The sequence below is a fragment of the Leuresthes tenuis genome, unplaced genomic scaffold (assembly GCF_036924035.1).
Source record: "Leuresthes tenuis unplaced genomic scaffold, fLeuTen1.0.hap1 SCAF_22, whole genome shotgun sequence".
NCBI classification, from domain to species: Eukaryota; Metazoa; Chordata; class Actinopteri; order Atheriniformes; family Atherinopsidae; genus Leuresthes; species Leuresthes tenuis.
Genome location: NW_027325376.1, coordinates 7,919,902 through 7,943,853, shown reverse-complemented (window position 1 = coordinate 7,943,853; position 23,952 = coordinate 7,919,902). Strand labels below are relative to the sequence as shown.

Genomic DNA, 23,952 nt, shown 5'->3' with positions numbered 1-23,952 from the left:
CAAAGTATCGGGCACAGTGGTGGAAGGCTGATGATTTGAGTTTGTTCTGCAGTAACAGGACCTGGGCACCTTGCAGTCATTGAGTCCACCGTGAACTCCTCTGTCTACCCAAGTATTCTAGAGGCTTGGCTGAAACTGGCTCATCAACAGGACAATGATCCCAAACACAGCAGCAGATCTACAACAGGATGTCTGAAAAAGAAAAGAATCAAGGGGTTGCAATGATTCCAGTCAAAGTCCAGACCTCAAAAGAGCTGTGCATTAAACAAGGTTGTAAAGAAGAGCGGACCAAAATTGTTGGACAGAAAACAACTGCTTCAAGTTACTGCTGCTAAAGGTGCTTCTACAAGCTAATGGATCCCACGCTATTCCTGCATTTCTGCTTAGCTTTTGTTAATTAATTAATGCCATGGTGTAATATTTCAGATGTTGTTAATTTGAGATTGCATTTAACAACTATTAAACCTAAGAGAAACAGGATTATTTTTTGTCCCGACATATATAACCTTAGAATTGAAAGAGGGCATTATTTACTTTTTGCACAACTGTATGAGGATTATTTTGTAGCTGCTGGGATTGTTATTTAGGAATGTCTCCAACAATTACTTGATTTTGACAAAGTACTTCTTGGGGACTTAAAACTTAAATTGATAGGGAGATAGGAGGCTGTGGTGCTACTTGTATTTATTAGATTCACTGGAAAAAAAGACCAAATTAGGTTATATCCATGCTCACTGCTAACTGGAAAGAGCAGCTGCTGCTGTCTTGGGTTATTGTGTCACTTGAGTATTAACCTGTTTCTCTTTTGTGGCTGGCTGCATACTCTGCATTTCTGCCTCAGATAATACATTTTGCATTGTGTGGCATTCTACCATAATAATGGAGAAATATCACTAAATTCTATGATATTCTTGTTTTACTGAATTCCTTTCTGTCTTTAAAAAGATGCCATAACAGTCATTTTTTTAATCTGATTCTTTCACGCATTAGCTTTTTAATTAACAAAAACAGCCAAGGTTGCACATTTTAATGCCATGTATATCAATTATTACGGTGTACACACTATATTAATAGAACATTTTTCTCATCAAATGCATCAACATATATACAGGAGTCCTTTCTGCCAGGAAATTAAGGCAGCAAAGGCTAAAAATCTATCTTGAAATGTAAGCAATATAGATTGCAAGTGACTGTTTTTGAATAAAAAATGTAACATTCAGTGCAATCGTGTAGACAGATAAGAAGATTAATACTACCCTCAAACTGTGTTGCAAAGGTAGCAAGAGCAAATCAGTGTTTAGCTTAGCTTATCATTGAGGGGAAAAGAAAGCGTATGTTATAGTATTCTCAGTAATGTAAGGATTAACCAGTTATTAGGAACTACCGGCAGTCAGAAATGTTCCCCACCTCTGGGTTTAGAGGATTAAAGACCTGTTATCTATATATTAGTGTTCAAGTATGGATTAAAAGTGTGTGCTGCAAGAGACAAGCTAACTATTTCCCATTGCCTCCAGTCTTTATACTAAGTTAAACAAACAACACGGACCTAGATCCATGCATAGACCCAGACTAGCTGCATTTATGTATAAATGTAATATAGTCAGATTTTTTTCCAGGTTACCGTTACGACCAAACAAACTATTTGTCCTTTTCACAGTAACTGAAAAATAACTTTGCAGTGTAAATTGGAGAAAAAAAAACATGAAACCAAAGTTTATATATAATTAAAAATTAACTTGGATCCAATCAATGAAACAAGATTGGAGGGAAAAGAAAACACTTATGCAATACAGTCCATAGCAGACGTCTCCTCCACATCAAAAATAATACCTATAACAACTAAAAAAAGGTAGTTATAAATATTTTTCCAATTCAAATAGATGGCAAAATCCACTCCACAACTACAATGATGACGATAGTGACGAAAGTTATCGTTGAAATGGTGCTCAGAGTGATTTGATGAACGATAAAAAAATCTTACAGCCAGGATGGTGCTAAAAGATGGACCGATCAGAGGCTGCGCTTCACACTGTTTTCTTACCATCATTCATACACCTAACAGTAAAAACAGATGAAAGCTAAATATGCAGTGTCTGCTCTTCCTCTTTAATGTGAGCAAAATAACAGTGTACTGCCAACTTTTCCTTCACTCTTCAGTCTTTACCATAAACTACATCATTGTTAGACACCAAATCAACATAAGATTTGGCTGGAAAATACAATTATAGAATAAAAGTGTCAAATTACCTGCAACAAATAGATAAGCAGTGTTTGGCACAAATGTGGTCTCTGAAGGTTGTTCTTCAAGTCCTCTTTGATAATTGCCAAGATATGATAATTTGATCATTTTGATAATTACCTCTTCTTCTTCTTTTTTCCCCTTGCTCCATGCAAAGTACTTCAGCAGCAGGTCACCTAAATCCATTCTGAGGCCTGTTTCTGGCTGAAGCATGCAATACATGATTGGCATCACTGGGAGTATTATAGGTGCTCATATTGGTATTATTCAAGCTATTGTTCTAAGTGGGAATGGCACTTAGCAGCATAAGAATTACAGGAGGTATATATCATGGCTGCAGGGAGCATGATATATGTGACGGGACAGCACATCTTTTCATTCAACAAAGGAAAAATATGATGTTAATCAGTTGGTTAGTTGGTTAGTTGAAAGAATAATGTTGAGGCGAAAGCTGAGAGGAAGAGTGCTGCAACAGGAAAATGCCCAAAAACGTTAAACAACTGCTTCAAACCTGAAGCAGCTCTCCAATGGGGAATGGTACATTACACAGAACGATCTCAATAAACTTGTATGTGAAAGTCTGGTGACAACAGGTGATAAACTTTCTGTTTGCCAACACAAGACAACTTCATGTTGTGTTTTTTTTCCCCATCAAGCAAATCATAAAGTCTATGATTCTGTGTTATGTAACATGGTGTAGTTTTGTGTTTGTTTGTCTCTTCAAGAAGAGTTTTCTTTTCTGGTGTGTGAGTATTTGCTATCCTGCCATTTTACCTAGCATGTGTGAGGCTGGAGGGGGGGGGGGGACATTATAAAGATGGACGACGCTGTCACACTGGGATGGTGTTTGTCGCAATGCAAGCATTTTCCTCTACTCTATTATCATTATCATGGCTGATGTTATTGTTACAATGGCCATTTCAGGAAGTGGTTGAGCTGCTGAGACCGAAAGGCAGAGACACAGAATGGAAAACAGATATATTGGAATTCAAGACGTGGAATATGTGTTGCATAATATCTGCATTTACAGATAATTGGGTGCATATAGTATGGCTGCTGTGCCTTCACAAATTTTTACAGCTGTGTGTGGTCACAGTACAAGAGCAACCACAAAATAAAAAGTGTCCCCAGGTTGACTTATTGTTCCTAAAGAACATTTGTATAGTTAACTATGCTGCAAAACTACGCATGAAGGAAGGTTAGAGAAAAATTTTCACTTTTATGAGCCTTGACACACTTCTAAAACGACAACCTCTATGAGCTATAATCAAATTCCAGCCACAACACCATCCATTTAATACTGCAAAAACATACTGAATTGAATCCAAATGAGTCAAAATGGTACCAGCAAGTTGGAGTAATGCAATCACTGCAGTAGTCACAGTTGCAGCTTCACACTTTCATTGACAGGCCACACATGCAAATGCTGTTTCTGCATCTCTTCCCCCTCTTCTCTGTCTCACATGGCTGTCCTTACGGACGCTGGAGCAGGTGTGATAAATGCTGCCGTTTAAATCAAAGCACTCCTCACCCCCTCTGGGGAGAAAGAGGATGTCTCCATGCAGATTGATATCAGGAGGCGAAGCCATATCCTGCAAGGCCTGACTGATGGTCTGTCTGGATAAAAAATGAACTTTATACCCACCATGCTAGCTATGATTCATGTGTGTTCTGTCCCCCTCCCTCGTTGAAACCAGTCCACACAGACATTCACTACGTGCTCTCTGGAAACAGTATAGTTTATCACATAGTTCTGCACTGTCTGCTTGAATCTAGAAAATACTGATGAGCCATTGGTATGTGGGTAAACAATTCAAATCAATCTAGCATGATTGATTTTCATTCTCTTTAGCACTAATGATCAGTACCATCAGTGCTAAACCATTCCAACAAGAAAAAAAAAAAAAGTATATATTTGAAATCCATGCCTTTGCGTGATTATTGGCAGAGTTTTGTTCCAAACACAGTCAAAAATGTGTTTGACCAGCGTTTCTGTTTGGTCCCTCTGCACTTCCATACCATCATGATTGACAGGCAGTCAGAGCGCTGGGGTCACATTACTCACAGTTAGCATTCTGTTCCTCTACTTTCCTGCGCTAACAACATGGGGAAGCATTGCACTTACCGCTCCAAATATGAGTAGGTAGTGTGGGAGGTGGTGGTGCAAAAAAGAACACAGCCCTGCTTTGGACTCCAATTAATTTGCCATCTGAGAGCTAAACTATATTTGCCGAGGAGGATAATTGCGAATAAATTATCTGTAGCATCTCACTTCAACCGACGAGAGCAGACAAGTCACGCCTAATGGCATCACAACTCAAAGGAGACAAAATGTTTTGACATCATGTCGCAAATTTTCCATTTGTGTTCAGACCTACCTGTCTATTCGCAAAACAAGTCGTTAAGTTGTGTGCCGGCAATAACCAAAACAGCGCTGCCACCGAGTTGTGGAATTTGGGGAGGAGCTGTAACGAATCATAAAAGCTTTTTCCACAGAGGTGTCAACGCCGACGGAATAGCGCTTCTGTAATTGCACCCTATAGCAGTGTCAGATGACTGACGGTTAAGGCTAATGAAAGAGTGTAAGAGGACAGCGAGGCAACATCCCATAATTATCACTTCAAATCTGTAAAAAAAAAAAAAAAAGAAAAAGGAAAGTTTTAAAAAATAAAGATATGAGTGTTTTGGGTTTTTTTTTTCTAACTGTATGACAGAAACATTGGAAAGATAAGAAAGGACGTGTGATGTGATTGTAGGAGAAAAACCCTGCTACTCAGTGACCGCCATCGTGCCAGAAATAAAGATATAGGGGAAAAAAACACAGTGACATTAAATATTTCACTAGGGCTGCTGCGGTAACATGCTGCATTTCCTCATAATTTAGAGCTAGAAAGTTACACTCCTTCAGTACAAAGAACTGAACATGAAACACTGTTTCTTTGTGAGGACTGCGTGGTTTCAACGTTTCAACACACACCGACAGTTAACGCAGCCAGTCCCAAGTTTATAGTTAATCACCTCCACGTAAGCCTTCTGATGAAACTGAAACCCTCGGAGGCAGAGGAAACACAAGCCCAGCAGTATATGAAACCTGCTCTATTTGTCATTGATCAAAAGGTATTAAAACTATAATGAAGATCTGTTAGTGACTGATTAAAGGTCACAAGGAGCTAACAGAGATTGAATAACAATAAAAGAAATCAATAGCATAAATATGGGTCTTGGGGTAGCTTCATATGAGCACTGTAAAAATGATTAAAGAGCTTTCACGGGAGTGCGGTGGGGGGTTTGTTTCAAGTCCAATCACCAAATGAACTGCACTGATTCTAATAAATAAGAGAAGAAAATGCCCATTTTTGCTTTTGTTGCATGATGAAAGACCAAGGGAAACAGAATGTAAATGTATTGTACTGAAGCTGAATGCTACAAAAAAACAAAAAAGGTCAGTTTTGTGTCTTTATATTATACGGGTGAAAAAGCTCAGTTGTAGGTTCTAAATGTCACTGCACAAAGTACACACAAAGTCTTTGAAAAAGTGTGTTAGCATCTAGTTCTATGCATTTACTATGTGTCCACTGGCCCTGACATATTCTGTCTGACTTATTGATTGGGCTGATTTTCATTTTGGGAACAATATAGACAGTGAATGAGGTACTTACCCTAATGAGACCTCTGTTCCTGTGGAGCTCTTCTGTGTGACTTGACTGAACGGACACAGGGTGTAAGTATACCTGCAGAGGAAACAGAAAACATCCACCAAGTGAGATTTTACATATGGTAGTATGGTATGGTAGTAATGGTTTTACCTCGGACACTGTTGTTCTTTTTGTGTGTGTGTTGGATTATAGTCTCAGTTCCTTTTTTCTGAGTTCATTGCAGATGTTCAAATTTAAGTTAAAATGTCAGTTAATAAGCATGTTTTAAGAACATATTTTTCCTAAAAATGATAGATTTTCATTTATTGAGCTGATTTATGGATTAAATGCGAATGAAGCTGCTGGTAGTGACAAACCCACAGTGGATTATCACCAAACTGCAGTTCCCCTCAGCTCTACAGAGCTGTTAAGCCTCTTTTGACTCATTGTTTTGGCTTTCCAGCCCACAACTTAACTGTTTTTGTTTACTCTCAATGCTCTTATCAGCTTCAATTCAAGGTGCAGCAGGAAGCATGTCTCTGCAAAAAAAGATTTGATAAATCAACATCTGCTACTGGGGATGCATCCAAACAGCAGACTGGAGGACACTGTGGGGAGTTCAACAGCTATAGTAAAGAGCCAACCATTTATTTCAGACAGCATCCAGCAAAGACTAAATCAGAGCTAAATGGACTAAATTTGCACAGACAGTATGTGGTTTTTTTTCTTTTTCCTCATTATTTTAATGTAGATAAACCTGATAATACAAGGTGTTCCAGGCCTTTCGCATGGCTAATAATGCCGTGTTTATCCTCAGTAATCTGAAGGCAGCACACACGGTCATAGAAATTAAGTTAGATGCAGTAGCTACTGTTTCTTCCCACGTTAGTTACTGGTTCCTACTGAAGGCAAAGAAACTATAATTAGGACAGGAAAAGTCAAATAAAAGTCAACATAAACGAGAATACTTCTGGGCTCAGTGGCTACCTACTGAGATAGAAGAGTGGCAAGGAGCTGTCAGTTACTCTACCACCCACAGCTCCTCCACTTGGGCAAAGACAAGTCTCGAGGAGTAAGCAATTAGCAAAGGCCATCACTAATGTACTTGCTGGGGACAGTTCTGAGGAGCGGAGTCACGATCAGTAGCCCCAGAAACAAAATGATCAAAGACCTTGATTTTGAAGCTGACAGGGAGAACGGCAGCAAGGCTTTTTTCATTGACATTTGAACCATTACACTGGCTGCCATGAAAGAGCAGAGGATGCCCAGGCTGCACAATGAGGGAAAAAGAAAGAGACAGAATGAGTGAGAAAGGGTGGAGGGGGAAAAAATGGCAGCGTAAGTAGACATGGGCTGGGGAGTGCAAGGGGGATCAAAAGTCACATGAGAGAAAAGAGATGAAAGAAAAATAGATGATGAACTTCAGAGATACAATGAGAGCATAGATGTAACTGATTGGCTTCTGGGTTCATGTGTTTCTCTTGTCTGTGGATTGTATTAAATGCTTCTCATCGACAGGACTTTTATGCCCATTGTATATTGCTGTCCCCTCTCCCCCCATTCACAGATTTAGCATCTTCTATTCTTTATGTTGAATATGACCGACTACTCATTTAGCAGCATCACCAGACAAAATCTATCCAATAATTTGCATTACAACTACCACCTCCACCCTCCCAAACAAATTCAAACAAAAAGAAATGCCAGCCTCAACTAAACTGAAAGTATGACAAATGTTATCATTTAAGCGTTGGTGTTAAATTCAAGATCTTAATCTAATTAGTGCCGTTCTGGATGGTTTTAACCACCCACTGCAGAGTCCTCTTGTTCTGGGCCGTGTACTTTCCATTCCAGTCTGTGATATTGCCAATTAGGATTAGCATTCTCTCGCTCCTCTATAAAAGTCTACAAGAAGTTGGCACAGGATTTTTAGCTTTCTTAAGTTTCCTCAAGAATACAATCATTTCTGAGCTCCTAAGTCAAGGTTGTGATCTGTGACAACCACGAGAGGTGATGATTCCCAGGAGCCTATAAGGGTCCAAATGCTCGTCCTCAGCTTCGCAGCTAAGGCTGCGTATCTTTGCCTTAGTTCTCATCAGTATGTCTTTAAACTCCCTCAAATACAAGAGCTGAGAATTTTTTTGACGTCATCAAGTATACTCAGGACAAATGGAAGCAAAGTGACTGCTCATTAGAAAGGTAATATCAATCATTTTTCAACCAGAGAGGCCAAATAGCCTCTCATGCTAACTAAACGAATAACAGAAAAATAAAGTCCAATTCTCTATTGACACTGGCTTTATGATTCCTTATGCACACCAAAAGATTCATGAAGTTTGTAGAGCAGGCATTTCAGCAACAACAAACAGCCTCGTCTGAGCCCAGAAACAGATGGCACCTGATAGATGGAAGCATAGTGAGCAGAGGAAGAAAGGAGGAATAAGGGGTACTGCAATGACAAAGCTATCAAAATCGAGTCCCAAAAGGGAGTACCCCTCGATGTCTGCACCTCTCTTCCCCCTCTGTTTCACGCCTCCTCCTACCCTCAAGGCAAAGCCATCCATCCCTGCCCACTTTTGCTGACATACAATCACTGCACGAATAAAAAAAAATAAAAAAAAGATAGTCTATTTGTGTGTGGGGGCACTGCAATCTGACCTTGGATGCTCGCCTCCATGTGGCAGCTTGCGAGAAAACAAAAGCAGGCAAGGAAACAGAGAAAATGTGTTGCTGGGTAATTAAAAAAAAAAAAGTTAGGACAGATTAGAAATGCCGAGCCCAACACGCAGACCGAGGTGCACGTTGATTAGCTGTCTGTTGGCTAGACGGACGCTTTGCATTCGGCCATCTGTGTTACATAAATGGGACGAAGCAGAAAGGTCAAACAGGCACATTTACACAAACTGTCCCCAGCTATCCTTAGCAATGAGCACAGTGTGACATGAAGGGGGAAATATCAGCTAAGACGGACGGGTGGTGACAAAGGCTTTGAGGAGAAGAGACTGACAGCAGTGGAAATATAAGACTAAGAAACAGCAATGAGAACAAAGACAAAGACAGAGGGAAGGGCAAGACTGAAGGATAAAAAGAAAGAAAAGTGCGCAAAAGAGAGTGGGAGGGAATCATAGTGTGCTGCTGGTGATGCTGTGCATATGAATCACTGACTGCACAGGCTGCAAATATGACAGATGATTATGTGCAACAAGAGGGACACTGGGTGGAGGACCAAAAAAAGATAATAAAGAGAGAAATATGAGAGGATGAAACACTGTGGGTCACTTATTAAACCTTTGATGATAATTGGAAGCTTTAGATTTTAAAGAAATGCCAAAAGAGTTCCTTCCATTCGGGTGCCGATCTCCACACTGCGTCTCTTTACGTGTCCCACGATCAATCTGTCACTGTCTGATAATGCAGCTCTGACACTTGCCATAATAGGTTGGTACCGCCATGTCAAACTTTGGCAGGTGAGCTAGTGCCTGAAGGTACACAGTAAGAGAATAAATATCTTAGATGCAACCTCTCAGCCCCTCGGGCAGTATTTCATGCTTCACCGGATCGGACAGAAGGATAAGGTCCCCCACAGATCTACTGATTTCTAAAGCAAAACTAGTTTTGTGTAATTCTTTACAAAATTAACTGAATATGATTAGAGTTTGACATGAATACACAAAAGCTTAGACAAGAGTTTGCAATTCCTTGGACAGAATTTTCTACAAACCAAGTAACACCCGACACAACAACAAACCTGTGCCTTGAGAACCAAATGCATGATCTTCTCCAGGTTCAGACTGTAGTAATGAGTATGCACAGTTATCTGTCCCTTTGTGTTAACACAGTGGATGGCAATGTGTCTAAGGTCTACCCTGCCTCTGGTCAGCTGGCAGACATTCCAAACCCCTGTTAGCTTTTTCGTGTTGAAGCAGGTATAGATAATGAACAGATGAGAAGGATATGATATAACTGAGTCTACGTGCTGTTTCTTATTACAGATGCTTTACAGAAGGCATTTCAGTTTCTGATAAATACCTTAATGAACACAAGTCTTTATGTCTGTTAAGAGCTAAAGCTTAATGCATAGTTCTGCATATAGTTAACAGCTATACTTCTCAGAGTACAGTGATAGCCTATTTGGGAGGGTTCTCAGGAGAAAGCCTTTTCTCTTTTAAAAAGAATGAGGTGGCTCGGTTTAGTTTGCTAAGTTGCACTTAAACAAGTCACAAGACTTCTGGAACGATGTCCATTGAGCAGACGAGATCAAAGTAGAGATGTTTGGTCGTAGCAGCACGTCTGGAAAAAACCAAACAGCATATCAGCACAAATACATCACACCAACTGTGAAGTACGGTGGTGGAGGGCTGAAGATTTGGGCTGTTTTTTTCAGCCACAGGGCCTGGGCACCATTCAGTTACCATCAATGTTTATTTTTGTTGTTTCTTTTTCTTCTTAAATTTTAAGATGTAGCGTCATAGCAGCATACATCACAAACTGCAACTCCACCTCCAGGAGTATGAGGAAAAACTATGGTGACCTCAAAATATCTCAAAGGCCCACTGTACTGTCAGTGTTTCATGCGTTACTTCTGTCTTAATGCAGTGAAATGACTGATGATATGCAATATGGCGGACAGGTGAGAATGGTGACTCATGTTAATTGCTCACTCTAAGTTAACAAATCACAAAGATTATCATCTTCAAGTTGGCTCTAGATCGTTCTAAATGTTTGTGAAATTTGAAACCTTACCACAGATGAGCTTACGCATTCCTCAGTCTATTGAGATCCAGTCAAAAGGAAAGAAGGAGAAAAATAGCAATTAAGCTCTTCTGCCACTACACTGTGATGTGACGGCGTGGGTGGAGTTCACCGGGGGCGACACTGCAGACTGCAGCAGCATCAACAGTGGCAGCAGGTACACTGTGTATACTCAGCTGGTGTGCCACAGGTCAAAGTTGATGTAGCCGAATAAGGCACCGTAGCTAATTGTTTATCTGCCATCATTAAGGAAACTTCAGTACAAAGACTCGTTTTACTGAAGCCACTAAGAGAAAGGAACACAGTTTTTGTTATATCATGATTCTGAGAGATAATAAATAACACAGAAGAGCCTCTGTCTCTCAAAGGATGCCTCTATTGAAATACACAAACAAGGGTAAACAATATAAGCCAAAATTGCAGCCAGTTTAGTTTTTCTTCCTCCACCTCTTCAGATGTCTCATTATCACAGCTGCCATTTTCCTATTTAAGTAATTAAAGGTTGAGACAAGTGCGACACATGATGATGACGCAAAGAGAATTTTCTATTTTTTCCCAGGGACTTAAAATATAGATTATTTGCTTCAAGCAACATCCAAGTATATATATTATTCCATAATATTAATATATATATATATATATATATATATATATATATATATATACATATATATACCTCACTGTTGCTATATAATAAGAGAGGCAAGACCTTCATAACTGAAGGGGTTGAACTATCAGAGGACACCATATCAGCTGTTCATGACTGTTACAAATACCTTGGGATTTCACAGGCAAGTGGAAACCATGAGGACACTGCAAGGACGTCAGCCACAACCAAGTGCTTACAAAGAATAAGATACCGTAGGTCCTGAAGAGTCAGCTGAATGGGAAGAACAAAGTCCGAGCCATCAACACATATGCCCTGCCTCCCATCAGATACCCCTCTGGCATAATAACCTGACCAAGGGAGGAGACAGAAGACGCTGATAACAAGACAAAGAAAGCTCCTCACACTGTATTGAAGGTCCAGCACCCTGAGATTGTACACGAAGCGGAAAAAGGGAAGTCAGGGGCTAGTGAGCTTCAGAGCCACTATCCAGGAATACATCAGGAAGATGCTCCCAGTGATGAACTGCTAAGTGAATATCTCAGGTAGCTGAAGCCGAGGGAAGGGGAGGAGAAGGAGGAGTAACCATCAAGGAAGTATAAGCCTCTCCATGGAGGCACTTATCATGGCAACCCAAGAACAGGCTGTGAACAAAAGAACAACAGAGGTTGGGCAATAGAGTCGCCTCCAAGACAGTCCAGAAAATAATAGCTGGGCGTAAGAGCACAAGAGGCAGGCAGGTATGGCATTAATGAAAAGCCATAACTAAGTGGTGGGAAATGGAAACATCTGTGGAAGTGCCATAGTTAAAGAGGGAGATACCTCCAAAGGTAGTGAAGAATGACAGCGCTCAGATCCTGTGGTGATGGCTAACCAACCGGACATCGTGGCGGTCGACAAGCTGCAGAAGAAGGCAGTGGTGATAGATGTAGTGACTCCAAGTGACAGCAACATCAAGAAGAAGAAGCTAGAAAAATACCAAGGGCTGAAGGAGCACGCTAAAAAGATATGGCAAGTGAAGGCAACAAGCAGAGTCACAGGAAGAGCTGAGGTGCTGGCTCCCAGGCCTCTGGTGGAGGACCCAAAATGGAAGACCGCCCACAAAAGAGGTCACTGGGAAGGTTATATTGGAGCTCATATTGATCATATAACAATAAACTTAATATGTTCCTGTACACAGTTAAAATTGAGTCATTGTTCAAATATTTCTGGGCCTGAATATAGATTTTGTTGGATAAATAAAACGTGGTGCAAATACATTACACTGCATGTAGGAGCTAAGAAGCAAAAAGAGTTCCTTTTCTTTAGATTGTTCCATTTTACATACCGCCAGTGAATCCTACATTAGATAAGAGTTTCGTAGGAAGGTGTGGAGCAAGTTGGCTCAAAATAATCCTTTTACTTTTTCTCCTCAAAGGTGTCAAAACGGTTGTTAACACTAAAGGGTGTGGAGAAATCTACTTCAACATAACTTCAGGTGATAATTAGAATTCCAACATTAAAAGTGAAAGTCGAGTCAACAATCGGAAGTTTTCAGAGCAACTGTGAAACATCTGTTTTTACAACACCCTGGTTCACTTCGACTCAAGTCCCCCCTTCAGTACAATAAGGTCTGCGTTTAAGCGACTCCTTACAAACAACCAGGTGGAGCTCTCGCCACCTATTGTTCATTAATACAACACCTAAAAATAAATAACACAACAGAGAATATAACAGAACAAAATAACAGAGATCGAATACATAATAATGGGGATGACTCAATTTAAATCTTTCTAAAGTCTCAAGCTTTAAGCCTTATCCAAATACCAGCATTTTATAAACCATTTGTTTTGTGGAACTGGGATCTTACAAATTAGGCCAACAAGACGTGGACATTTATGTATCCAAACTTATTTGATGGGCCTGTATTAGTTTGCGCTCCTATAGTTCTGTACTAGAGAATTTAATTTTAGAGTGAGTTATATGAAATTTGTGGAAACAAAGAAGATGTATTAACTTCTAAAATGAAAGGAAAGGCTTAGACTGCTACTATATAAGTATATCTTTTATTTCTGGGGCTATGATGGTATTTGACAATCAACTCTCAAAAGCTGCCTTACGGACACTGTGGGCTATTTCTTCATTATTTTTTCATCAATCAAGCCGGTGAAAATTCTGGAGTTGAATCCAATGGAGGCATGTGCGTTTGAAAGGTGCGGAGCTGTCCATAAAGGCACGAGCTTCACAAAGCCCTGAGCTAAATCCATTCAATACTGTAACACCTGCTTTTAGGCAGGCCTCGCTGCCAACTCCAACTTATTATGTCCAAGTTGTTTACGCAAATGTCAAACAGCCAAGTATTTCCAGGGAAATATTCTTATTTTCTACATGACTTTCTGTGGCATGAGATTCATGGGCATACATTTATTCACTGATGTTAATGACTTGTGGTCACTCCTCACCTGTGTTGTGTCTACATGCGTGACGGAGCACAGCACAGGGGAAACAGTTAAAGGCAAAGGAACGTCATCTGAGCTGACGACACCTATGTAATGGTAAGTTACACCCAACAAGTGCCCATAAATGATAAAGACAAGCAAGACAGCTGGGTGTTGATTCAAAACATCTGATAATATGCTAGATAAAGGTGATTTCGCCTTTATCGACAGCTGTGAGGATACAGAGGTTGATGGACAAAGTGAGGAACAATAACAGGTGAATTTGTTGTGAATTCTAGGATTTATGTTCAGAAAAGGAAACACAGTAACTGTAGAGAGAAGATCACCAGGGAAAATTAAAACTGCATTCCTACACATAACCATTCTTTGAAAGTGACATATCAACACGAGGTGGATGTGATTCAAGATTTTGCTCCTCAGCTGAGAGAAAGCGAGAGTTAAAGAGGTCGGACAATATATGTATTAACACCATAATGACTACGGTTCGTATTCTTGGGTAAAAACTACTTTTTCCAACTTCATTTCACCATCTGACATTTAAAAGAGAGCAGTCTGTTGTGAACATTTCACCAACACAAAAGCACGACTCTCTGGGGGTGAGAGCGTCAGATGTGCTTTCATTCAGTTAAATGCCACTTTCAATTATAGGTGTTTGTGTGTCGTGAATCGACGGGGCAGATCCATTTCAATAATTTGCTCTGATTCGCTCCTGACCACTGTCCCTCCTCAAAATACACGTTAAATGGGTCAAACACACAAAAGTTTTGACCCCATTTCCACGCAGAAAATGCTCTCATGATAACGAGGCTTGTAGATCAGAACCATTACAGCTAATGAGCTCTTTAGAAAATGCAGACCTAAAGGTCTAAACATGTGCAGAGAGGAAAAGCTGTTTTTTTTTTAAATGGTCTGGCGAGAAGTGTTTCATCCTTTCACATTTGCCTTAAAACAACTGTCTGACATCTTTCTTTAGCAGAATCATTGTTCAGCATATGACTTTAAGCTTGTCGATGGTTAAGTGTTCCCAACCAGAACCCTAATTTCTAATTTACAGCGGTGAAGAAACTGGTTCTCGTGTAATTCACAATACACTGTATTTGGACAACAAGCAACTCAACAAACAGGGAACCCCCCACGTGGGTAAATTTGTACTGAAAAACAACCGAAAGAAAAGATTACAGTAAAAAAAAAAAAAAAACATTCATACGAATACCTGACTACTCAGAAATGATTAAACATCTTTAATATCTTTAGAGCTGCATGTGGCTCCAAAGAAGCTGAGTCAAAACATGATATTTCGTGTCATTATCGGAGAGAAAAATTTCATACAAGACAACAACAATTACACTTTCTTTAGAGTTGTCACAGTTCCTGAATTAGATCATATTAGGTTTGATTAAATCAGATCAACTCAGCTGCTTCTCTGGGAGGTCTAGGTTGCCTCAGCAGGAACTGTGAATTAGAATCAGCATGAAGATGAATATCAGATTAACACTGTTTAACAAAGGGATGGTAATTTTCATCCACTCAGATGCTTTGCTGTCTCTTTTTAATCTCCTTTATTTGTCTCCTGCGTTCCTGTCCTTACTTAAAAAAAAAAAAAACTTTTGATAAATGATGTAAACTTGTTGTAGAATCAGTCCCGTTCATTAAAGTTTAATTTAATCCTGTGTCGTCACAAGTTATTCTTTGCATTGCTGCAGTGAGACACAGATAGTGGCCGTAATCGCAGACGGTCAACACTGTCTTACTGCCTTATTAACCAGGATGTGTTGGAATGAGCACAGCTGGCTTTTATACAGTAGTTTTGTTCTCACTCAACAACAGACCAGGTAAAGAAATCAATTTTTTACAGTGGGATTAGGAAAAGTCTCTGGTTTGGGTTGAAATACAGCCCTATACAGACTATATACAGACAAAATACATTTTCAACATAGCAATCCATGACATGAACAGAGATATATGATTTTTAGCGCGCTGCCAAACATACTTGCACTTTCTGGCAGTTCTACTGGATGAACAATGAATGTTCGCTACTTCAGATTCGGTCGTTTACAGGAAGAGACCAGTACTCTGACAGACAAATGTTGTGCTGAGTCACAATTGTGACAAGGAGGCAGTGATTCAGCAGGAAAATAAACTGGCAGTGTTCCTCTGCAGGATTTCTGGAAACATTAAGACTTCATAGTTTTGGAAACCTGATCCAACTCTCCTTTTAGCTTTGTTTTGGTCTCCAAATAACCTAGTTTTTCTCTCATGAAAAAGTGATATATTGTTATATTCTTATAGCTTTGAAGCTGAACATGTCTGGTTTAAAAGTTATGTCACTAAACAAAATAATGGATCCACGGAGTGAAAAGTCAAAACAATCATCTCTGACATAAGTATTTCTTTTAGCTCGCTCTGTTATTGACAATTGATAAAACGTAACCTTTTGAATCCCATTCTTATTAAGAGCAATGGTAAATGTGATGCCTTTATTCCACAAGCGTAGTGGTTCTATATCTTAAATATACATTATTTAAAAGCAAGGGTTGAGACAAAGTCATGCTCTGAAGCGTGAACCTGCATTAGCAACTGCCTACCAACCACTTATTCTAACAACACAATTACTGAATGTTCAAGCAGACTTTTGGCCTTTTTACCCCTTGGTAAATGAGAGGGAAAAAACTGGCTTCATTTGTGTAAATGCCTGCATTTGTCTGTAGCAGGGTGTTTTTCTGCCTTCTGAGTTATGTTCCCTCTCTTTCTATGGGTCGAAACATTTTTTAACGTTCAATATTGTATGCTAACTTGAATATGCAACATCCCACCAACATGCCCCAGCCCGTTGACTCCTGCAGCTTGCAAAAGTGTGGTTATATAACCACTGCTTGGCGACTTCACTCATGGATTAAAGTTTCTTAGCGGCAAATCTAACAACTTTTAGGACAAACAGTCCCTTGCAAGCACTGCCCCGTGAGATCGCGGTCTGTCTCTTCCACAGCAGGAACGACTCTCTCTGCTTTCACTCTGTTCACTCAGCAGTGAAGGGAAGCAGCAGCAGCAGCACCACCTGTTAGACTGCAATTTCTGAGTAGAAGAAAATAATTGAATTCCGCTGTTTCCTACTTTCACTCTGGGTGATCATTGCACATATAAATACAGCCAAAATCACAGCACAGGTGCTGTCCTCAGCATATCTGGAAAGTTATTTTCTCAGAAGAACCTGCAGCTAGGAAAAACATCTGAATTTTATCTGAACAGAACGACAGCCTGGAAATGCCTTGGAACTTGCTGCTGGTTCATATCTTGTCATAATGGGTCATTTTAATTCACGATTTAAGGCTCATCCATCCAAATGACAACAGAAGCAGAAAATCATGTGAATGAGAACATATTTAATAGGAACTCAGCTTTAATATGCACTATATGAACATTGACCCTAATTTACCCTACAACCCTAATGCTAACAAGGGGCCACATCACCTCTTACTGTAGCAGAGTCAGGAGTGCAACTCCCAACTATGTTTGGATTGATTAGGTCAGGTATTGAGCAAGTCATTTTTAAGTATGTCATATATGGCTTATTTAGTACTTCTGATAAGCAGAGATGAGGTTGTTATAACAATTAGCTAAGTCTTGTGAGACTAACAGATTCTTGGTTTTCTGCTGGTTGTACTCTGGCAATTTTTTTTAAAATCTTTTGTGCACACATTATTTCCTCCATTGAGTAATTAAATTATCGCTTTCAGCCACGTCTGAGTGGTTGCCTCCTCGCTCATAACAAGTTGTGGCTGTAGCATGCTTTACATTGCAGATAAACGTAGAGGATGCCATTCGTATAACTAGGAAAACATTCAGGACTCTAAAAATGAGTATCTGAAGCAGATCATTTCTTTATTTTGTTTTAAACAGATAGTAGATGTCAACAGACAGACCACAGATAGCTTACTGTCTAAAAAGTCAAATGAACCCCATTTTCAACTAGACACAGTTTGCCACAGTTGTTGCTGTGCATGGCTCCTTATTTCCACGTTTCTCCCAGAAGACACATTTAGCTCTCCATGTCCATGCCATGGTTTTGACCCAATTTGACCAACTTCTCTTGGTCATCTTAATGGTGTCCCTTTCTACCTCAGAAGAACCCAGAGCACTCTGGAATGCCATGTGATGTTCTACAGACAGTTGGAAGTGTCACTTGTGCTGCGTTATCCTTCTCTCTTCCCTGTCAAAGCTGAACCACAGTGGCAGGCATGACTCACTGAGGAGCTGTACTTTCTAACGACATGAGAGCGGAGGCTGAGTCAATCTGACCTGACAGTCTTGCATAAATCACGGCCCTTCGATTTAAGTTGCTTTGAGGAGTGTCAACAAATCCACAGGAGGAATATTAGGCTCTGCTGTAGGTAGGGACTCCGCCTCTGAGAACTCATTATGGGGTGTCTCCCTTCATGCTGTGCCAGGCTGTGCTGACTGACTCGCAGAGCTTATTTCTGATTCACTGGCAGAAGCCTGCATTTTCAAGTCCCAACTTGTGATAAGGGTACGCCAGCGCTCTAAAGACCGTTCTGTGAGAAATACGAAGATTTTAAATAGCTGACTTTCGGGGGGGGGGCAAATTCAACACTTTGAATATGATGTAACATAAAAAAGCTAACTAAGGCCTTGAGAAAGGTAATTGGAAGTAGCACAATAAATGCTATTAAATGGTAACGCACTCTCTGTAAGTTTTTATAAATGTTGTTTATGGTCTATAAAGAAAAATGATGAGAAGGCAATTTGGAAAATTGCTACGACACAGCATTTAGCTTCTGATCTTGCCGTTAATCATTCCACTTGAAAGTGTTAAAAACAACAAAAGGGCTGTTTTCTCTGCCACTTTAAAAACAAACTAATGAATTTCTTCTTTTTTTTTATCTTTGAATTGAAGAAAAAGGCCTTCAAGACCCAGTGTTAAGAAGTTATTCAAACCATCATGAGACAAGGCAGAAGCACTGCAGAGGAATTAACTTTGAACAAAAAATGTATATTGAAAGATACACAAAGGCAACAAATCTCAGCTGACAGCCTCAGGTAGAAACGCAACACACAATTAGATACAGAACGTAGCACGAATGTCGCAAACATGACCAAATCCTGACGAACACATACCTGACACAAATAACTCATTAAAGAAATGCTAAACTATAGACAGTTTCAGCAAAGCAGACTTTTATAGCTTTGGGACAGTTCTCTGTAATATCTATGTGATATTTAATCAAATGTTATAAAGCTAAACACTAGTGAGGACAGACATGAGATCCTTTCAATTGACGATCGAGACATCAAGAAATGTCAAGAAATGTGTTGCTCTGCTACTTTTCTACTCTGTGACATGGGAGGGAGAGCTATAGAAGCCCTTGGTTTACGTGTCTGTCAATGTCATGTCTTTTCAGGATCACTGTTCAAGGCAAACAGCAAGGATAAAGGACGACAGGGAGGAGAACTGGTACATTGCTGCGAGGGGGCTGGTAGGTCAAAACACCTTCTTCTCAGTTGACGCTAGTGGATACTGTGCTTGTCAATGCTTTGAAGGATAAAAAATAACATGAAATGTATGATGCCAATAGGCCAGGGGAAAAGAAAAAAAACGTAACACTGCACAAACTGGGTGTCTGTGCAAAACGCTGAGGGTGGGAGATTCAAAGAAGAGGTCCATTTCTGTCATCTAACAGCCAACAGGTTTTTATTCAAACGAGTGTGAAGGCAGCAGTCACATTAAACTTAACGCTTCCACAAAGCTCTGCCATGAGCTGCCATGATTTTAGATCTTTTTTTGTCAGATTGAAAGGATTTTCAAGGAAAACACAAACATGTTAAACAGCTGTAACCACTCCAAAAAACAGAGTGAGCTGACTTGATTAAACCTGCAAGCTTTTCCAGATCAGTAAACTAAATAAGTGATTAACATTACCCACATTTCATTACTTTGCACCTACACGCTGACTGATAGAACGCTTACAGAGTAAGGTTTAGACACATCCAGGTTGTGCTGGAATAAACATGGCATTTTCACACTGTCAGTTCGGTTAATTCATACTTTTTATGAAGAGACATGAGACTTGTGTAGGTTTTCAGGAAGCAACGTCAGCATTTATTTACACCACTTTTGATACTGACACCATCACATTACTGAGTGTAAATAATAAGGTCTAGGTTTAAAAATAAACCTAGACCTTAAAGTTCCCCTTTAAGCAGGTAATTGGGCCCATGTCCCTCTTTTACCTCCCCTGCCCTGCCATGAAGTCAACTTGGAAGAAGTGAGTATTGCTATTACTTTGCGGAGGATATCATGTGTTACCAAAGCTGTTAGTTAAAATCTCTAAATACTAATTCAAGTCATCTTTTACACAGGCAGGATGGCCAGCCCCCCTCTGAAAATACCATGACATTTCACCTTGTTCACTCATTTCAATAAAGACTTACTAAACAAAGAATGTTTATGTATTTGTAAAGAATTGAATGGAATGCAAAGTCTTTCTAATTTTTTTATGTAAATCCTAATCGCCATATCCCTGAAGAAGATGTATAATTCCCTCTGTTGTAGAACTTCTTGGTCCAAATATTGACTTCTAAAGGTCCCTTTTTACTAGCCGAGGTATCAGTCTGCGTCACTCTCACCCCTGCAGACAGACATTTCTTTTCAAGGCATATGGACAGACGTGCAGTCCTCCAAAAGCCTAACAGCATGTAAGCTCTGGAGAGGACGCTACATGTTGATCAAATGCATTACCAAAGTAAAAACAAACAATAATACAGAAGCCAGCTTCTTAAACCCTTTCAAGGAAAGTGCAACATTGTTATCAGACACTGTCGACAGTAAATACCGATTTAATCAATTTCTTTTCTTCATTTGTTTCTTTTTTCTGGCTTATGAACAAGAGCTGGATTGTTGCTTTTCAGAATCTCCCCTCTAAATGGCAAACTAAGTAAACAAATCACACTGGCATATAAGGGCATGGGAAAACCACCAATTCCAAAAATGTCTGAAAAATGCATTTGCTGTGCAGATCGCATAGTGCAGATCTCAGATAATTTTCTTTCAAAACTGCAACCACCCACAGGCTTCTAAAGCTCCAGCTGGCAAGCGATCCTGAGGAGAACAGATTCTACCCCAGCAGGGGCCACAGGGATGCAGCAGGAGAGAGTAAAAGAAGCTCATTCTGTTGATTAAATTTAGTTGATTTAGCTTCTTGGCTTCTCCAGGGTGACTTGGAGCTCACAGATTATCAACCCCTTAAATGGTCAATCTTTAGTGAGATGCTCTCCTTCTGCAACAGACGCATTTTTATTCCAAACAGCCGCAAAAAAAAAGGAAGAAAGAAAAAAAGAAAGAAAGAAAGCTTCTGGCTGACATGTTGATTTTGTGATGGCCCTTTCAAACTGCTTCACATCTCTATCCAGTGAGTTTAATGTGCAGCTGCAGAGAACAGGTAGTCCAGGTCAGCATTATTGACATTCCCAAATATCAAATGTTTATTTCAGAATATTTTCATCGGTGTGTCTCATAAAACTTTCGAATGTACCTAACAAAGGAAAAAAGTTACCTGCATATTCAACAACATTTGTTTGTTCGAACCTTTGGAAACAATGACTGCCTCTTCATGTCTAAAAGCTGTAGTTTCTGCCACTATTAAATTCAAATTGCCTTCGGGCTCTTTTAAGGTGCCAGGAGTCCTTTTTTTTCCCAATTGCATATTGCAGCTTATCCACACATTTTCAATATTATTGAGGTCAGGACTCACTCCTGGCCAGATGAAATCTTTTGTTTTCTTGTTTTCTATCTGTGCATTTGTGCTGATGAATTTGTAACTCCAGTTCTTGTCCTGCTGGGACACTATAGACACGTCACCTACATCTCGTTTTTTTTAACCACTAGATAAACCTCTGATTTGGACTCTCCTTTGATATATTCACTACCTCCAGTACCAAAGGCAGCAAAGCAGCCCCACAGCATGAAAAGTCTCCGGCATATGATATGTATGTATGTATGCATTCTGTATGTCATGATAACAAAGATTTTTTTTGTCACTGTTGTATAATAACTTTTGACATTTTAGTCAAATATTCTGATTATGCAAAACCAGTTAAGTTGAATTTGTTTCTTAAAATCGTCTGAGGTTACAATTTAAGAGTGCCAAAGACTTTGACCAGGCTTGTAATTGCTTTCCATCATTTCCACTTTTGAGAGTACACACTGTTGTTAAAAGATGTAGCTTTTCGAAGGAAGGATTTCACAGGTATGAATATGTCTTTTCTTTTTTAGGAGACATGATTAACCAAAAAGCATACTTTTATGTGCAAAAACACATTTTGAACTAGTTTACATATTCATGTTGGATGAAAAAGCCTTTCAAAGAGAAGTACGTAATAAAGATTCAGTCGGTACTTACTGATATACTTTCAGCTTGTAACACTGGCTTTTCAAAAAGAGAAACTCCCAATCTGTTCCATAGTCTATGGCCAGCTTCTTCTGCAGATCGCTGAGGACACAAAAGTACAGAGGATCAGTGCTGCACTTTAAACCAGATCTGGATTATAAAACTGTTTTTTTTTTTTTTACTTACATTTAATCATGTTAATATTAGCAAATAGATGCAAATATGACAAGGGAGCTGTTTCAAAGGAAGCCTAAACTTTAACAGTTTCAAGGTTTTTGTATAAAATGCACAGCCCAACATAACAAGAAGACCAAACAGCCTTTTAATGAATAAGAAGCCTCTTTAATAACTTCTGGGTGACTCAGAACTGTGCTGACAGTGAAGCTTTACTTTTTTTTCTTTTCCTCTTTTGGTGACTGACTTCATGGATAGTGTGTTGATGAGGTGGCCCCTTAAAGCCCATTTCTATGCAGTGTCTCCAATTATTTGAGCCAGTGAGGGCTGCACTTCTTCACTAATGGCAGATAAGGCAAGTGAGCCCTATCTCTAACAGTTCACAAGGCCTCATTTCCATAATCGTATCCCAGGATTGCTAATGGGGTTAACAAATGTTTAGGGAGGGTGATTGTTCCGCTTGTGGTTGATAAGGTAAAATGGTGTAGAGGGATGAATCGCGAGGGCTGCACAGTGGTGTGGCGCCTCACAGCAAGAGGGTTCCTGGTTCCATTCCCAGCTGGGGCCTTTTTCTGTGGAGTTTGCCTGTTCTCCCACCATCCAAAAACATGCATGTCAGGTTATTTGGTGACTCGAAATTGACCCTAGGAGTGAGCGTGAGTGTGAGTGTGTGTGTGAGTGTGAGCGTGAGTGGTTGTGTGTCTCGTTTGTCTGTGATGGACTGGCAACCTGTCCAGGGTGTACCCTGCCTCTCACCCAATGACAGCTGGGACAGGCTCCAGCCCCCCTGCAACCCTAAATTGGATCAAGCGGGTACAGAAAACGGATGGATGGATGAATCAGGGTCAGAAAAGTGATGCAGGCTGGAACCATGTGTGTCATTTTCTTGTATATAAACCGCTCTTTCCAGCATAAACTCTATAAGACGGAAAAGACTTTCATTTAACACTATTACAAAAAGGTATGAAAACACACATGCGCCATCACAGTAACATCTACATAATAACAAATGGCATGCCCTAAGGAGAAGACAAACCAAAAAACCTTTATATAATGCTCCAGAACAAATAGCAGTGTTCGATTTGACCTGGGGTAATAAGAGCAAGGTGGAAAAGCAAAGATCTAGATAACATGAAAATATGCCAGCTAATTTTCCCTATTTTCCTCCCATGAAAGCATTTGTTTACAGGGTAAAAATCTTGACCTTTGTGCTTAACACTCCCATCTACTCAGTGTAATGAACCATTTGCAAGCCCAAAGGGCCACCAAAGCTTCTTGTCAGCTATTACTGGCTGGCTCAGAGCTCTATGGAAACATCTGAGTGGGAGCACGTAACAGGAATTTGCACTCAAACGTGCTCATGTTTTTGTTTTTTCTTCCCTGTCTTCTCAGCTGTTGTAAGCATGTTAGACTGTGACAGTCTATGATGATGTTGAACAGGACGCCACACAGCTTTTTGAGGATGAAATATAACACCGTAAATAAAATATGCAGCTATTTTGTTGATACCAGTAGATCATTTTGCTATGTCATCCCAGAAACAACGAGAAATTTCAACAAAATGCCAAAGGATTTTGGATAACTCATATCCAGGCTGACACTCTTATGCTCAAAGTAAGTAGGTGAGAGGCCCAGCACAGCACAGGAGGCAACCAATAGAGTTTGTTTTTCTTCATTTAAATTAGCCTTAGGTATCACACAGTGC

The 23,952-nt window shown here is 39.8% G+C and overlaps 1 protein-coding gene across 3 annotated transcripts in view; it reads right to left on the bottom strand.

Moving 5' to 3' along the window:
• LOC140282137 (glucosidase 2 subunit beta-like) overlaps window positions 1-23,952 on the bottom strand; it is a 118,764-nt gene that overhangs the window by 13,175 nt on the left and 81,637 nt on the right. For 2 of the 3 annotated variants that reach the window (XM_072376717.1, XM_072376719.1), the window contains 2 exons: window positions 22,086-22,175; window positions 5,899-5,970 (listed from right to left, as the gene is read on the bottom strand). In XM_072376717.1, the coding sequence (XP_072232818.1) occupies window positions 5,899-5,970; window positions 22,086-22,175 (162 nt within the window). The remainder of the gene's footprint in view (window positions 1-5,898; window positions 5,971-22,085; window positions 22,176-23,952) is intronic. The other variant, XM_072376718.1, reaches the window with a different exon arrangement.